Source organism: Salvelinus fontinalis, chromosome 12 (assembly GCF_029448725.1).
Source record: "Salvelinus fontinalis isolate EN_2023a chromosome 12, ASM2944872v1, whole genome shotgun sequence".
Classification (NCBI taxonomy): Eukaryota; Metazoa; Chordata; class Actinopteri; order Salmoniformes; family Salmonidae; genus Salvelinus; species Salvelinus fontinalis.
In genome coordinates this window covers 43,525,786-43,544,293 of record NC_074676.1, presented here as the reverse complement: position 1 = coordinate 43,544,293, position 18,508 = coordinate 43,525,786, and the positions used below count along the sequence as shown (strand labels likewise).

Sequence of the window (18,508 nt, the reverse complement as noted above, 5' to 3'; positions counted from 1 at the left end):
CTTCATGGGTAATTATAATGGATGGGATGTAACCTATGCCACAGCAATGTTGGCAAACCTACAGCGACAGTCCAGGATGCCTCACAGGCAAGGTGATTAACTTCAGCATGTGTTTGGGAACTGAGATAAACAACTGCTAATGGCTGAGCAATTACACTTGGGGACACACCCTGTGAGTCTCTTCCTAGGCTAGTCACAGCTAGTTTGGATAGGACACTGGGAGAGATAAGTCTCTTCAGATAGTCTGGATAGGACACTGGGATAGGTTAGTCTCCTCAGCTAGTCTGGATAGGACACTGGGAGAGGTTAGTCTCCTCAGCTAGTCTGGATAGGACACTGGGAGTGGATAGTCTCCTCAGCTAGTCTGGATAGGACACTGAGAGAGGTTAGTCTCCTCAGCTAGTCTGGATAGAACACTGGGAGAGGTTAGTCTCCTCAGCTAGTCTGGATAGAACACTGGGAGAGGTTAGTCTCCTCAGATAGTCTGGATAGGACACTGGGAGAGGTTAGTCTCCTCAGCTAGTCTGGATAGAACACTGGGAGAGGTTAGTCTCCTCAGCTAGTCTGGATAGGACACTGGGAGAGGTTAGTCTCCTCAGCTAGTCTGGATAGGACACTGGGAGTGGATAGTCTCCTCAGCTAGTCTGGATAGAACACTGGGAGAGGTTAGTCTTCTCAGCTAGTCTGGATAGAACACTGGGAGAGGTTAGTCTTCTCAGCTAGTCTGGATAGGGCACTGGGAGAGGTTAGTCTCCTCAGCTAGTCTGGATAGAACACTGGGAGAGGTTAGTCTTCTCAGCTAGTCTGGATAGGGCACTGGGAGAGGTTAGTCTCCTCAGCTAGTCTGGATAGGACACTGGGAGAGGTTAGTCTCCTCAGCTAGTCTGGATAGGACACTGGGAGTGGATAGTCTCCTCAGCTAGTCTGGATAGAACACTGGGAGAGGTTAGTCTTCTCAGCTAGTCTGGATAGAACACTGGGAGAGGTTAGTCTTCTCAGCTAGTCTGGATAGGGCACTGGGAGAGGTTAGTCTCCTCAGCTAGTCTGGATAGAACACTGGGAGAGGCAGATGAAGGATTCACAGAGCTAGCATTCAACTGAGCTGTGGGTCCTAACATGCTGACTAGACAGAGCATGTGCGTTTGCCATCGCACGCATATTGATTTTGTCCAGACGCGATCAGGAGACTCAAGTTGAAATATCAAAACAAACTCTGAACCAACTATATTAATTTGGGGACAAGTCGAAATGCATGAAACATTCATGGACATTTAGCTAGCTAGCTTGCTGTTGCTAGATAATTTGTCCTGGGATATAAACATTAGGTTGTTATTTTACCTGAAAAAATGAAATTCTTTTCTGGATCTTTGTAGAATTTTGACACATTTTGAGTCACACAAAATTGTGAGTTCTCTACTCCGACAATTAATACACAGATGAAAGGTGAAACCTAGTTAATTTCTAGTAATCTCTCCTCCTTCAGTCTTCTTCTTCTGTGGACTTTATATGGCAGTTGGCAACCAACTAAGGTGCATTACCACCACCAACTGGACTGGAGTGGGGACCTTAGTTCATCTTCCAATAACCCACATGGGTACTCTATATGCTCCTAATAACCAATGAGGAGATGGGAGAGGCGGGACTTGCAGCGCATCAAGTGTAAAAAATAGAATCAAGTTCTATTTTAGCACCTGTCTATGCAGACGCTCATTGACGCGCAACAGCAGTTTGGATGAAATGATTGAATGACATGTATGTGGTCAACGTGGGCAATGTGGTCAGCACGTAAAGGGTAAAACAGGACACTCATGAACTAGTGGGGGATTGGTAGGTCACGTCAGGTCATGTCATCACTTTGTTTGAATTACATGATGCACTGTTTGAAATGGCCAATGAAGTGACACATCACTACATGTTATCATAATGTCTTGGTCACGTTGACATTTACAGGAAAAGGGCCAAAAGGGCATATTTTGTGTGTGATTTTAAGCAGTGTCGTCTGTTTGCACTTGCAGCTGGTGAGTGAGCAACAAGAGAGCCGCCCCCTGCTAAGCCCCTCCATCGACGACTTTCTCTGTGAGACCAAGTGCCATGGCGCTGCCCGCCTAGTGACTTCGAACACAGCAGGTACCTCCACTGACCTCCCTCTCCTCTCTGTCTACCCAGCCCCGACTGCTGTAGTAGCCCCTTCATGCATTGGCCATTGGCGTTTCATAACACAATGACCTATTTCAGACATAATAATAATAATAGTAATAATAATAATAATAAAGCAATGAGCCCCTTTCAAACAGCCCTTACTTACAACTTTCTTTCATGTATACCCCCTTTTATACATATCAGTTTGATCCAGAAATTTGTGGTGTGGGGTGGTGTGTTTTGTTTAACCATGGGGGGCGGGAGATGTTTGCAATTCAAATAAGATAGCTGTTAAACCCCCTCACTAACTTCAAGCATCGGCTGTCTGAGCAGCATACCGATCGCTGCAGCTGTACACAGCCCATCTGTAAATAGCCCATCCAACAAACTACCTACCTCATCCCCATATTTATTTATTTTCAGCTTTTTTGCACACCAGTATTTCTACTGCACATCCTCATCTGTACATCTATCACTCCAGTGTTAATTGCTAAATTGTAATTATTTTGCCACTATGGCTTATTTATTGCCTTACCTCCTTACTTAATTTGCACACACTATATATAGATTTTTCTATTTTGCTATTGACTGTACGTTTGTTTATCCCATGTGTGACTCTGTGTTGTTGTTTTTGTCGCACTGCTTTGCTTTATCTTGGCCAGGTCGCAGTTGTAAATGAGAACTTGTTCTCAACTAGCTTACCTGGTTAAATAAGGGTGAAATAAATAAAATAAACAATGGAACTGTTAAAGAATTTACCTGGAAAAACAGAGCTCCATTTTCACAGACCCCATATGTGTTTTTTGGTTACAGGGTCTGTATGTGAAAGGGGTCTGAGTAACACTGAAGTGGATGTCATAGAGGGCGACTTTAAAGTTACATCAGGGGGATTGTATTATTGTTTCACGGTGGTCATCAATATTTACTCTACTCAATGCATAATACAAAGTTCTGACAACAAACCGCAGCAATGTTGCACGATATCCGTATGGACACAGTCACAGAATGAAGCTCATGTAGCAGATTACCAATTCAGTTTTTACCACGTTAAAGTTAAGACCTTAAAGTCAGAAGTTACGGGCGGCCTGATGCCCTGCTGTGTCTTCACACTGAGTAGATTGGGATGATTTAAAATGACAGTCATTTAGACGATCGGTTCCCAACTGAAGGTCAGTGGCTCCGTAGAGAGTGATTAATAGGAAACAACAGTGACTCACCTGTCAGTAATATCCACAGGTTGAGCTGTCACGATACAAAAGTCTAACACAAATTCTCAACTCTTGACGATACCAATGGACAATTTTATCTCCAATAGGCTAGAAAAAAAAAACTATCTTGCAAAAGATCCACTGAGACGTCATTGTTCTCTGCGTATCCCCAAACGTTAATGATGTAAATATTGTCATGTTTTTTCACTTATATTTTTAACTTGTGTTTTATCGTCTATTTATCAATGGAATATCCATGTACTGTATTTCAGTGTCAATGAATGCCATATGGATATTATTATTTAAAAAAAAAAACAGAAATGATTTACACAAACATGACTTTACCTGACCACAATAAACTGCATTAAAGAACGTTATAACTGTAAGATATTATATGTTCAGATAGAATGTACACGTATCTTCACTAAAAGTAAACTGACCACAACATCCAACAGACCATGTCAACAGTTGAAATAGAAACTTTAACATGGCCATGACAATGTGGACTCAATTCAATTCAATGACTCAATAGCGAAGCTCAGAACACTATGATAGAAACAGTATACTATCCTTCGTATACATACACACAATACACGTCAAATATGCCTTCCAGCTGGCAAGACTATTTGGAGGCAACCTCATCATCTCAAGTAGCCTCAAGGTCATCTCAAGAAGACTCAAGGTCATCCATCTTGGTTTCTTTCAAGACATGGCTTTTCTCCTGACACAGATAACACTTCAGGCGACGTCTCCATCTCCCACAAGCGTTTCCTCTGATTTCTAATTTCATTCCTAATTTCAGGAGCACAGAGATATCAAGGAGCAGCACACACTAATTACCTTCAGATAACATTCAGAGGAGCATCCCGTTCGTTTGTCATAAAACAGCAGTGTGTTATTTACAAAAGGAACTACGTGGGCATTATTTAAGTGTTCTTCACACACTGCAATTGTTATTTACAGAGATATGTGTGTGCACACAGCAGGGGCTGATCATGTCTGTCATTTATCCTTTATTTAACTAGGCAAATCAGTTAAGAGCATATTCTTATTTACAACACTGGGTCAATTGTGCAAGGTCCTATGGGACTCCCAATCACAGCCAGGTGTGATACAGCAAGGATTTGAACCAGGGACTGTCGTGTAGCCTCTTGCACTGAGATGCATTGCCTTAGACCGCTGCACCACTCGGGATCCCAGTTGTACGGTGAGGGAAATCACTGCAATGTAATGCTGCGTCTTACAGGTAAGCTAGTTGAGAACAACTGCGACCTGGCCAAGATAAAGCAAAGCAGTGCGACACAAACAAAAATGCAGAGTTACAGATGGAATAAACAAGGGTACAGTCAATAACACAATAGAAAAAAAAATCAATATACAGTGTGTGCAAATGGCATGAGGAGGTAGGCAATAAATAGGCCATAGTAGCGAAGTAATTATAATTTAGCAAATTGACACTGGAGTGATAGATGAGCAGATGATGATGTGCAAGTAGAAATACTGGTGTGCAAAAGAGCAGAAAAGTAAATAAAAACATGTATGACTGTATTAAGATAGCGTATTATACTCCCTCACACTTTTACTCTAACAAACTAGGTTTAACAAATGCAAAAAAAGCCACAGTTTAATACACAAAATTGTGCGTTACAAAAGGAACTACATGGACATTATGAATTGTTCTTCACACACTGTAATTCAGCTATTCCCTGACAATAAAATAGCCTTTATTTGTTTTAATCTGTTAAACCTGTCTATGCAGGTAGCTTAGTGGTTTGAGTGTTGGGTTAATAACTTAAAGGTTGCTGGTTCAATTCCCTGAGCTGACAAGGTAAAAAACTGTTGTTCTGCCCCAGAACAAGGCAGTTAACCCACTGTTCCTAGGCTGTCATTGTAAATAAGAGTTTGTTCTTAACTGACTTTCCTAGTTAAATTAAGGTATTTAAAAAAAAAAAAAAATTAAATAGCCGTCTTTCGGATGGGACATTAAACGGGTGTCCTGACCCTCTGTGTTCCCTAAAGATCCCATTCCCAATCTGGCCTTCATACCATCATGGCCACCTAATCATCCTCAGTTTAAAATTGGCTAATTTATCCCCCTCCTCTCCCCTGTAACTATTGTTGTAAATGAGAATGTGTTCTCAGTCAACTTACCTGGTAAAACAAGGGTTAAATAAAAATATAAACAATTCTAAAACTCAACATGGTAATATACTCACAATGTAGATTAATTTACTCCAATAAATTGAGTTTTCGTCTGTATTTGAGATCTAAGATGCCCTTTGACTTGGTAGTTAATTAAACTATTACAATTTTAGTAGACACTCTTATCCAGAGCAGTTAGGGTTAAGTCCCTTGCACAAGGCCACATAGACTGCTTTTTCACCTAGTTGGTTCGGGGATTCAAACGAGCGCCCTTTCGGTTACTGGCCCAACGCTCTTAACCGTTAGACTACCTGCCGCCACTGTTCTTACCTTTATCAAAATGAAACCTGACTATCAGGACATCACTATTCAAGGGTGTTTTTATTCTCATTCTACAGGCTGTGAGTGGTTAAATTAACATTAACTTAAAAAAGGACAAAAAAAGCCTTTACCACTAAAAAAGGGTCCCTGTCCTTGTCTTTACCGGTCTGATGGTCTGGGATTAAATTGCTTAATATACCAAACAGAAAAGCTCCGCCAGGGCTGCCTTAGCTGTCCAAAGTCTGGCCATCAAAGTATACTTAGATCTTCAGTAAGGTTGAGAAACTCCTGGAAGTACCTAACAAGGGGGCAACTGATGGAAAGAATACCCTTGACAGGGTATTAACTCAACAATGTGCTGAGAAATGTGAAGTAAAACTGTTACTGATTGTTTTCCAGATATGCAAATAAAAAATGTGTGTAAATTAACAATGACGTGAAAAATTATGTCTCGTAATGAATCCCTCCTTGAGTCACTAATTTCGGAGTCACAAGTCTGTTGAGGAATGTTAATTAGGTTTGTCTTGACAGCTTTAAGGAAGATGAGTCTCTGTAAAGCAAAGATTTGAACTGATCCACCAAGAAGCTAAACTATACTGAACAAAAATATAAACGCAACAATTTCAACCATTTTACTGAGTTACAGTTCATATAAGGAAATCAGTCAATTGAAATGAATTAATTAAGCCCTAATCTATGGATTTCACATGACTGGGCAGGTGCGCAGCCATGGTTTGGCATGGGAGGGCACAGGCCCACCCACTTGGGAGCCAGGCCCACCCACTGGGGAGCATGGCTCAGGCAATCAGAATGAGTTTTTCCCAACAAACGGGCTTTAGTACAGACAGAAATACTCCTCAGTTTCATCAGCTGTCCGGGTGGCTGGTCTCAGACGATCCCTCAGGTGAAGAAGCCGGATGTGGAGGTCCTGGGCTGACGTGGTTACATGTGGTCTGCGGTTGTGAGGCAGGTTGGACGTACTGCCAAATTCTCTAAACAACATTGGAGGCGGCTTATGGTAGAGAAATGCACATTCAATTATCTGGCAACAGCTCTGGTGGACATTCCTGCAGTCAGCATGCTAATTGCACACACCCGCAAAACTTGAAACATCTGTGGCAGATGTGTTGTGTGACAAAATAGCACATTTTAGAGTGTGCTTTTATTGTCCCCAGCACAACGTGCACATGTGAAATAATCATCATTTAACCAGCTTCTTGATATGCCACACCTGTCAGGTTGATGGGTTATCTTGGCAAAGGAGAGATGCTCACTAACAGGGATGTAACACATTTGTGAACAATATTTGAGAGAAATAAGCTTTTTGTGCGTACAGAAGATTTCTGGGATCTTATATTTCAGCTCATGAAACATGGGACCAACACTTTACATGTTGAGTTTATATTTTTGTTCACTATAGTATGATTTCTCCCTCCAGTTCTGTCCTCCACATTGGACCTATTGGACCTCAGCGAGCCCGGAGAGAGAAGGAACAGCAAGCAGGACAAGAAGAGCCCTCTGTTGTCACGTGGGGACGGGCCTAAGAACACGCCTCACCGGAAGAAGACGACGGACGAGACAGAGCTGATCCAGGTGGATGTAGAGCAGACTGTCCCCAGCTCACACACTCCTGAAAGAGTGTCACTAGACTCAGGTACACTGGGGTCGGTAGTAATTTAGGCAGGTTATGTTAGTGTTCTTGGGCACAGGGACTATGGTGGTCTGCTTGAAACATGTTGGTATTACAGACTGGGAGAGGTTGAAAATGTCAGTGAAGACACTTGCCAGTTGGTCAGCGCATGCTCAGAGTACACGTCCTGGTAATTCGTCTGGCCCTGCGGCCTTGTGAATGTTGACCTGTTTAAAGGTCTTACTCACAGCGGCTGCGGAGAGAGTTTTACTAGTAGCAGTAGTCTTGGTCCTGATTGGATAGCTCAGAGCGTCTGCTCTTTTCTACCTAGATGGTTTACCAGTAGCAGTAGTCTTGGTCCTGATTGGATAGCTCAGAGCATCTGCTCTTTTCTACCAAGATGGTTTACCAGTAGCAGTAGTCTTGGTCCTGATTGGATAGCTCAGAGCGTCTGCTCTTTTCTACCCAGATGGTTTACCAGTAGCAGTAGTCTTGTTCCTGATTGGATAGCTCAGAGCGTCTGCTCTTTTCTACCCAGATGGTTTACCACTGAAACTATTGTCAATTTATAGTGATTCCTCATGTCAATTTATAGTGATTCCTCATGTCAATTTATAGTGATTCCTCATGTATGAGGGATTGACTATAAACTCTCGATGGCGCTTGCAGGATAATTTTTTGTTTTGCCCGACTATAATGATCTAAACTGGCTGTTGGACCACAACTATGTCCCTCGTCATGTTTAGTGGCCATTGTCACTTTCAAGTATGACTAAACAAACAGCTGTGTAGATGAACACTTAGGTGCATGTTTAAAGGATGATCTCTTACAGCCAACAGTTATGCAGAATTTACTTTGTATCATGTCGTCATGACTACCTAACATCTAGAGCATAACTCATTGCCATTTTCATAACATTAAACCAGGAATGGTATTAGCCTCACGTCCCCAGTCTCCTAAACGCTTAAACGACCTTGCCACATTGAAACGTTTCCCTTATGAAGTCCAAAGGAGTTGACCTTGTTCATGTTCAAGATCATCCAAAGGAGGATCAGGCAGTAAGTAAGGCCTGTAATGAACAGATCATCTTAAAATAGATTAAGAGGTAACAGCCGATAAGTTTCCCATCAGCAAGTTGAGGAGGTTAAAGCCTTTTACTCTTCAACTGAGTTCTAATAATGCGTAGCAAGTCAGACTATGCTTAGTTTGATTAATTAATGACATAGAGTTTGATAATAACCCTGTGTGTCATTTACAAGAAAAATGCATGTCCCTGTCATGGATCTGTCCAGTTGGCAATTTTATTTTATTTATCTTTATTTAGCTGGTACCCTGCTGTTAACTGATTTCTCTGTGATTGCTCTTCTCAGTCAACATTGCCTGTCCTTTGGAGAAATGGGAGGAGCTCAACGTCCTCACTGAAAGAAACAGCAGCAGAAAGTGGAAATTGGAGAGACGGGGTTCATCGAAAAACTCCTCCAGCGAACTTCTGTGGTAAGTATCCTTCATGCACCTGTTACATCTATGTCAGTTACACATCTGGTAAGTTGCTGTGTCTTTGCACTATACTCTACACCAGTGGTTCCCAACTCCGGTCCTCCAGTAACCCCAAAAGTAAATATTTTTGTTATGGCCCCGGACATGAACAGCTGATTCTACTTGTCAACTAATCATCAAGCCCTTGACAAGTTGAATCAGGTGTTTTTGTCCGGGGGCTACAACAAAAATGTGTGCTGTTGTGGGTACTGGAGGACCGGAGTTGGGAAACTCTGCTCTACTCACTACACTTCAATATCGCTCTTCACTTTAATTCACTTGAATTGTGAACTAGTTCAAAGTATGCAAGAATATTTTTACCTAAGCGGGGCCACAATCATAGCTATTCTAATGACGGTAGTCTTCTCAGGCACCCCCGCCTCTTTTGTGCATGCTGAAAAGGTCATCTAAAGGACATCCCCTCCCTAATTCACTAGATGTCTGCTTTACTGTATCTACTGCAGGTGGTATTGAAAATTGTCATTATCACAGAAAAAGGTAACCAAAAAAACACTCATTCAATTAATCTAGTGTAGTGCAGCCCATTGCGTAAGAGCAGTCGTTCGCTATAAAGACATAACCCTGAGCATACAGTACATTGGAAATAAAGAGCTTTTCGGAAGGTCTGCACGCTGTTGAGGCATCATCAAGAAAGCTGAAGAAAGTAAAGTGCTCTGACTTAATCGTGTTTGGGGAGTAATTAATGCATGTATTATTGATTCAACTGTCCTTTCTGTCCTTTCTCTTTAGGTCCATAGACTGCAAAACCCAATCAGAGCCACCCTCCAAGAGCGCTTTGGAAGTAAATGCCATAGCAGAGGCCGAGCCAGCTCTAGCATTTCAAGTAAGTGCCTCGGCTATTGAGTCCTGAGTTGTCATTGCTGAGTGAGACCATTATTGTCTCTTCCGTCTGCACTTGAAATCAACAGTCCTTTGAAGTTGAAAGCTTTTTACCTAAAAAGTGTATTGTTTTGATTAAAAGTGTGGTAGGCTTCTACTTGACATGTTGAGAGGACTTTGTTTGATGGAAGTTGATTGGTACTAGGGTTGTAAAACGACCTGCAATTTACCTGCAATTTGGGTCATTTTGGAAATTATTAAGTCAAGTTTGTAATTTATACTTGAATAACTTTTTTTTTTAAATGAATGAATATAAAAAAATCCATTAATGTGCTTGCTGAAGGCAAAACGCAACTCTATATTTCTTACATACTAATTATTATTATTATTGTTATTATTATTATTATTCCGCCTGCTCTAGCTATTAAACGATTCAGGCTACTAACATGAAAACAACTTTCAAATGTGCAGACCGCTCCAGCTTAGATTGCTTGAGAAAATATTTTTGACAGTATTTATACTTTTTGTACTACAACAATAATTAAATGAGCTCCAAATGCATGTCAATGACAATAAAAGGGCCATTGATTTACATGGGGAAAATTTCAGCCTGGTCTCATACACTAGTTCTAACATAGTAAAAGTAAATACGATACACTCATATTAGTGTGATATGCTATGTTTGGTATCGTTACATAAGACAGAAGTTTACTTTATAACATGAACATGTAGCAACCCAAAGGTTTCGGGTTTGAATCTCACCACGGACAACTTTAGCATGTTAGCCACTTTGCAACTATTTACTACTTTTTTAAACTACTTTGCAACTACTTAGCATGTTAGCTAACCCTTCCCCTAACCATTTAACCTTATCTTAACCCTAACACTAACCCCTAGCCTAGCTAACGTTAGCCACCTAGCTAACATTAGCTTAATTGGAATTCGTAACATCATATGTATTGCAAATTCTTAACATATTGTACGAATTGCAATTCATAATATAGTAAATTACTAACATTTTGGCACGTTTCTCCTCTTAAACTGTATAAACTATCAACACCAAACCAAAGTTGAGATGTTCAAATTGCTTGCGTTCAGATTAGATTCCTTGCATTCCGGATTTTTTTTATGGCAGTTATGCTTTTTTTTTTACTATAACCATTTAAAATCTGCATAAAATGTCCAAGCTAGAGACACAAAACCAACTTTCTCATGGTCAGGCTATCCTAACGTCAAATTCTTCAAAACTATAACTATATAAATGTGCACAAATTTGCATTAAATAACTCACCAACAGTAACTAGAGACAGCAAACCAACCTTTACATGTTTCATACTATCCTGTCTTATCCTATCCAATCAACCGATCAACCAACCAATCAATCTTTCCATTTACCTACTTTTTCAACTATAACCAGTCACCACCATTACTACTGCAGTCATTACCACTACTATATTTCACAACCATAAATACTTTAAAACAAGCTAGCAAGCACACCACATTTTCTTCAGGAAATGTACCTTTCTATTTTGTTCTAAATATTTTTTTACTACCGTTCAAAAGTTTGGGGTCACTTAGAAATGTCCTTGTTTTCCATGAAAACACATATGAAATGAGTTGCAAAATGAATAGGAAATATAGTCAAGATGTTGATAAGGTTATAAATAATGATTTTTAATTGAAATAATAATTGTGTCCTTCAAACTTTGCTCTCGACAAAGAATCCTCCATTTGCAGCATTTGCAGCATTACAGCCTTGCAGACCTTTGGCATTCTAGTTGTCAATTTGTTGAGGTAATCTGAAGAGATTTCACCCCATGCTTCATGAAGCACCTCCCACAAGTTGGATTGGCTTGATGGGCACTTCTTACGTACCATACGGTCAAGCTGCATAGTTTGTAGCTGTGCTTTGGGTTATTGTCCTGTTGTAGGAGGAAATTGGCTCCAATTAAGTGCTGTCCACAGGGTATGGCATGGCGTTGCAAAATGGAGTGAAAGCCTTCCTTCTTCAAGATTGCTTTTACCCTGTACAAATCACCCACTTTACCACCACCAAAGCATCACATCACCATCACCATGCTTGACAGATGGCGTCAAGCACTCCTCCAGTATCTTTTCATTTTTTCTGCATCTCACGAATGTTCTTCTTTGTGATCTGAACACCTGAAACTTAGATTCGCCTGTCCATAACACTTTTTTTCCAATCTTCCTCTGTCCAGTGTCTGTGTTTCCTCCGACACGCACCAATGTGTCGGAGGAAAACCGTGCACCTGGCCCCCTTGGTTAGCGCGCACTGCGCCCGGCCCGCCACAGGAGTCGCTGGAGCGCGATGAGACAAGGATATCCCTACCGGCCAAACCCTCCCTAACCCGGACGATGCTAGCCCAATTGTGCGTCGCCCCACGGACCTCCCGGTCGCGGCCGGCTGCGACAGAGCCTGGGCGCGAACCCAGAGACTCCGCCCGGGAGGCCCCATTTTGCCCATGTTAATCTTTAATTTTTATTGGCCAGTCTGAGATATGGCTTTTTCTTTGTAATTCTGTCTAGGCCAGCATCCCGGAAAGGCCTCTTCACTGTTGACGTTAAGACTGGTGTTTTGCGGGTGCTATTTAATGAAGCTGCCAGTTGAGGACTTGTGAGGTGTCTATTTCTCAAACTAGACACTCTAATGTACTTGTCCTCAGTTGTGCACCGGGGCCTCCCACCCCTCTTTCTATTCTGGTTAGAGCCAGTTTGCTCTGTTCTGTGAAGGGAATAGTACACAGCGTTGTACCAGATCTTCAGTTTCTTGGCAATTTCTGGCATGGAATAGCCTTAATTTCTCAGAACAAGAATAGACTGACGAGTTTCAGAAGAAAGTGCTTTGTTTCTGGCCATTTTGAGCCTGTAATCGAACCCACAAATGCTGATTCTCCAGATACTCAATTAGTCTGAAGAAGGCCAGTTTTATTGCTTCTTTAATCAGGACAACAGTTTTGAGCTGTGCTAACATAATTGCAAAAGGGGTTTCTAATGATCAATTAGCCTTTTAAAATGATAACTTGGATTACCTAACACAACGTGCCATTGAAACACAGGAGTGATAGAGTAGATATTCCATAAAAAATCAGCTGTTTCCAGCTACAATAGTCATTTACAACATTAACAATGTCTACACTGTATTTCTGATCAATTTGATGTTATTTTAATGGACAAAAATGTGCTTTTCTTTCAAAAACAAGGACATTTCTAAGTGAACCCAAACTTTTGAACGGTAGCGTATATCTGTGTATTTTTCTTGAGTTTCTAGTGGATAGACCATATGGCTCAAGAGAAAATAGCCTAATTAATTAAACAATCTTTGAATCAACAATGACATAATTTGCAATTAACTCTGCAACTCTTCCAACTATTGAATTTTTCACAACTGCCACCAGTTCAGCACCATGACATTTACAACAAACATATGATATTTAACATTTACATTTACATTTAAGTCATTTAGCAGACGCTCTTATCCAGAGCGACTTTAACATAATAAAATAAATAAAAACGTGTACAAAATATAATAGTATTCACTAAGTTGATGGGTTATATCAAGGATAATGTTTCACACCTTTGTCATTCTATTTTTCATATTTAAAACATTCTATTTTATTATTTTTGTATATTTTGCATGTTATGAAAATTACTTAAAATCCTTAAAAGTAAAAAAAAAATCTGTAGTTTACTGGTACATTTCCAAAGTTACCAGTAACTTTGCAACCCTAATTGAGACGCATGCAAACCATAATTCCAGTCACTGTACTGGATCCCTGTGATGTGACCGTGTTTTAACCCGCCATCTTGTGCTAACACCTCATATTCTTCCATTACAGCTCAACAGACAGTATATTAGTGGAAGACATGTAAGCCCCTCTATGCATCCTTTCCTATAATATCAAAAGACATTTGCACTGAACAGACAACATCACCACAGAATCCAAAACAGAAGAAATATGTGTTGACGTTTCCGCAACAAGGGTAACGTTTTGGATGACAAAAGTAATTCAACCGAGAGGGGTCCATGTTGGCTTTTTAAATTGTTCCTTTGTGGTGTTCTGAGGTCCAAATGTCGCGCGCTCCCCTCCTCAGTGGCCGTGGTCTCTATACAGGTTAACCTGAGACTCCTGTTACTATCCGACCATTATTAGATGAATAGATCATGAGTAATTCAGTAGCCTTACTCTGAGCCCATTCAAGCCCACAGTGTATCTCACAGAGACCGGCTAAGCAACCTCTAAATAATAGATTTTGGATTAAAGATGACCACCGAAGATGGGGAGTTATACGCAAACAAACGCTACATTTGTTTCACCCCAGGGGAACCATTGTAAGTCACCGACAGCGATACTGTAAACAGCGGCTTTGGTTTCCTTTACTTGGCAGGTGGTCACGCACGCAATATGTTGACAGAGGAATGATGTCAAATCAAAATAAATAAAACATTTATTTGTCACATGCTTCGTAAACAACAGGTGTTTCGTAAACTAACAGTGAAATGCTTACTTACGGGCCTGTTCCGAATAACACAGGGAGAAAAATAGAAAGAAAGTAATGCAATGAATGAATACAATGAGTAATGATAACTTGGCTATATATGAAAAAATACTAAAACCGACTAAACTCCTTCACACCTCCCTACAGCTTTCCTGTACCACTGGGCCTTGACATTTTGCACACAACAGCATGTAGAACTGTCTGGAAAGCTGAGAAATAAACTTTAGACACTGAATGTTTTTAAAGTTTTTTTTCCTTTTTACCATTTTAAATTGCATGACGTAGTAGGCAACATTAAGCGGGCGGAAGCTAATTCTCTGGAAGCCGTTAATATCGAGATAAGCCAACTTCAATTAGACCTCGCATAAATCGTGTCCTTCTAATGGCCAGCTATGGAAATGGAACATGGAATGTTACAGGTAATGGCTGAGCTGACACCAGGTTTTACAGAACAGATTAGTCATCAGAACGTGACAACAAGGCAGCTGTGGCAGTGGGAGACCACTGACTTGCGATCTACCTGAGAGCTACAAAATGTCTCCCTGTACGGAACATGTACTTCATTTTAATTCCTTGGTCTCCATAATTGATTCCCTAGCCTTAGGCTACAGACATCACCAGTTACTCTAGTAATGCACTACATCCTAACACATTACACTATTTCAGCACAATTAATATTTGGTACCAGTTTTGCTAGATATAATGCTCAGTCACAAAACATATATACATATACACAAAGTACAACACATGTAGAAATGCAAACTGGTCCACTTCTTTTCAAAAGCAGCACGAGGCATTGTCAGATGCTATAACAATGCTACCATCAGCACATTTCAGGGTTATGAGCATGTCAAAGGCTTGCCAAGGCAGAGATATTTACCCCTCCCTGGGGAAGGCAGAGATGGCTGACCCTGCACCCCTCTCTGTCTGTCTGTTTCCTCTCCTTTCGCCTGGCTGTGTGTGTGTGTGTGTGTGTGTGTGTGTGTGTTTGTGTGTGTGTGTGTGTGTGTGTGTGTGTGTGTGTGTGTGTGTGTGTGTGTGTGTGTGTGTGTGTGTGTGTGTGTGTGTGTGTGTGTGTGTGTGTGTGTGTGTGTGACAGGGCCGTTTGAGTAAAGAGCGGTTTGGTGGCGGTGCCCTCCTGTCCAGAAACCAGTCCCTGGAGGAAGAGTTTGAGCGAGCCAAGGCAGCTGTGGAGGTAAGAGAAGGGGGATTGAGTTTGAGCGAACCAAGGCAACTGTGGAGGTAAGAGAAGGGGGATTGAGTTTGAGCGAACCAATGTAGCTGTGGAGGTAAGAGAAGGGGGATTGAGTTTGAGCACACCAAGGCAGCGGTCGAGCTAGGGCTGTGGCGGTCATCAAAATTTTATCAGCCGGTAACTGCCATGCAAAGGTAATTGACTGTTAATTAACATAAATACGTATAGCATCTCTGGGCTTCCAAGCATAGCCTACAAGCCACCGATGCGGACTTTTGGAACATCTACATTTTAAAAAGTCTAATAAATCAATTTAATATACAGGGCAACACTGTTCCTGGAGTGCCACAGGTACTGCAGGATTTTGTTCCAACTACAAACCACACCTGATCAACTGAGCTAATTGATCAGCTCAGTTATTGACTAAATTCAACTAAATGTAATAAAAAAAACATGAAGTGCATGAGGCACTCCAGGACCATGGTTACCTATCCCTGGCCTACACTGTCACAATAAATCCATTATTTATTTTAAGCAGGTCTAAAGAAACATTATGACGTAGTCTATTTCAGAAGAACAGAATAGCATATTCTGAGTCGTCCTTATGTTAGGCCCTGATCTGGCTATGCCATATGGCTGTGGGATACACTAGTTAATTTTAAATAAAGGTAAAAAAAAAAAAAAAAGATTAGCTTATAATTCCTGTTGCATTATTTTATATTATTTTAAATAAGAAGAATACTACTGAACATAGCTGAATCAAAAAAATTGAATATTTTTACAAAATGATTTCCAAGGGATGGCACACATTCCGCTATTCTGTGTTAAGCTGTTTACATAGTGATAACTTGAAACAGGTCCTCCTATGCTTAATTAGAGTTATTTATGCAACGTTAGTTAAAAAACCTTAGGCTATATGTTTTGATTACTAATAAATTGTAAGGCTGCATGATGTGACTCTAATGATGATTTGAAACATGTTGCATGACAGGCCTGTATTTGATCTGCTGTTTCCTACGCAGGCTTCACACACTTACATCAGTCTCTCATTCACAATTTCACAAGCACTTTATAATATTCTCACCCAACAGACAATTCTAAATGTAATATGTTCTTTACATATAGCCTAATATATGTGTGGAATGATTTTTGATTTAGAATGGCCCACGAAAACAAACAAAAAAATCTGTAGCCTGCACTCGAATAGCGAATGGAGGAAGGGCTTCCCGCGGTTACGTTTTGAATATGCCAGGTAAGCTACGCCAGTTGTAAAGCAGATTAATGTGCTTAAGTTGAACCCTCTCAGTCCCGAGAGCCCAGAAAAATAGGGGCTTTTTATTTATCTGCCTGACCAGTCTTTATTTTTAGCCTCATAATGAAGTGTTTTACCATGTATCTGCCTGACCAGTCCTTATTTTTAGCCTCATAATGAAGTGTTTTACCATGTTCTTTTCAGGACAACCAGGGCTACAAGTAGAACACAACAGTATTTGACATAAACAGTTGTATTCATGAGTTTTATTGACAAATGTCAATACAACAAATAAGGTCCGCCAAAGCAAAAACAAAGAAAAATGTATATAAATGCTGTAAGTACATAAATGGTTTGACCAGTGGGAAATTAATATCCAACTATTCAGTGACAACTGTGTGGAGTTTGTGACAGCAACTATGTGAGCTTATTACAGTATTATAGACACTATGTCCATGGATTTCCTGTGATCTTCTGTGTAGAAGAACCCCTTACCTTCTAGCGACTCTTGTCTAGTTTGTGAGCATCATAGAGCGATACATGTTACATTTGTTCATGAGAGTCTCAGCTTTTCATAGATAGGTTTTAATAGATTGTGGCTCAAACCATTCGGACTCTACAGCCGTTTTTGTAAACAGACCCGGCCCCGGGCTCCAGCGGTATCCGCCCTTGTCTCACAAACACCGCTTTAGCTCAGCCTCCCGTTAATCACACAGACTAATGGTGGATGCAGAAGAAATAAATACATTCCGTTGTTTAAAAGGCGTCACGTGGGGCTCATTGGGTTAAGAATTGAACAATAAAAATAGCAGCATAAGAAATCTGTGAACCTCTTCTAAATGGTGGCCAGTCAAACCTCTGTTTTCACACGCGATTGCACAATAACTGGACAGGAACCCTCCTCTTTTTAATAGAGGCCATCACTCTGTTTTCACAAGCGATTGCGCAATGACTGGGCTTGTAAAAACACATGTAGACTATTGGCTTTCCAACCCTGTTCCATGAGTCCCAGGCCTATAGGCTATGCTTAGAGTTACAGTATTTGGCCACTTTAGTTGTGATGCAAACCAAAACACATAGGCCTATGGACTAGGCCACATCCAGGCTGTATGACACCCGGCCGTGATTGGGAGTCCCACAGGGCGGCGCACAATTGGCCCAGCGTCGTCCGGGTTTGGCCAGTGTAGGTCGTCATTGTAAATAAGAATTTGTTCTTAACTGACTTGCCTAGTTAAATAAAGGTTAAATAAAAAATACACAAATTAACATGATGCATGCGACTATTATTTGAAAAAGTTGCAAACAAATGCATACGTTGTTTCTTGCCTCAAACTGCACACTCTGGGCATAATTCACAATTGATCATATTTTCACCCAGGCTATTCTTAATCTTAGCTTGTTTTTATAGTATACTAAATAATATATGTGTGAAATTAGTTTTCATTTTGAATGGGCCATTATCATGCACCTTCCAGAGCGGGCGGGGAAAAAAATACATAACTCGTATGCACTTGAATAGCGAATTGAGGACGGTTAGCCAGGTAGGCTACTCCAGTTTCAAAGCAAAGCAAGGTGCTTAATATTAGGAAAGTTGAGAAATAAATATAGTAGGCCTAGCCTATAAAAAGCTGATGGGATCCTCTTCTTTTTAGTAGAGGCCATCACTCTGTTTTCTCACGCAATTGCAAAGCCAATAGAAATGTTGCACAACAAGTGTTTGATTAGAT

The 18,508-nt window shown here is 40.7% G+C and overlaps 1 protein-coding gene across 4 annotated transcripts in view; it reads left to right on the top strand.

The window, feature by feature from the left end:
• The window catches only part of LOC129867459 (PEX5-related protein-like), a 176,096-nt gene that overhangs the window by 106,838 nt on the left and 50,750 nt on the right, over positions 1-18,508 (top strand). For 3 of the 4 annotated variants that reach the window (XR_008761611.1, XR_008761613.1, XM_055940888.1), the window contains 6 exons: positions 2,016-2,127; positions 7,249-7,464; positions 8,811-8,934; positions 9,727-9,820; positions 13,674-13,703; positions 15,434-15,529. Coding sequence is in view for 1 of the 4 variants with exons in the window: in XM_055940888.1 (XP_055796863.1) it covers positions 2,016-2,127; positions 7,249-7,464; positions 8,811-8,934; positions 9,727-9,820; positions 13,674-13,703; positions 15,434-15,529 (672 nt within the window). In the remaining 3 variants the exon portion in view is untranslated. The remainder of the gene's footprint in view (positions 1-2,015; positions 2,128-7,248; positions 7,465-8,810; positions 8,935-9,726; positions 9,821-13,673; positions 13,704-15,433; positions 15,530-18,508) is intronic. The other variant, XR_008761612.1, reaches the window with a different exon arrangement.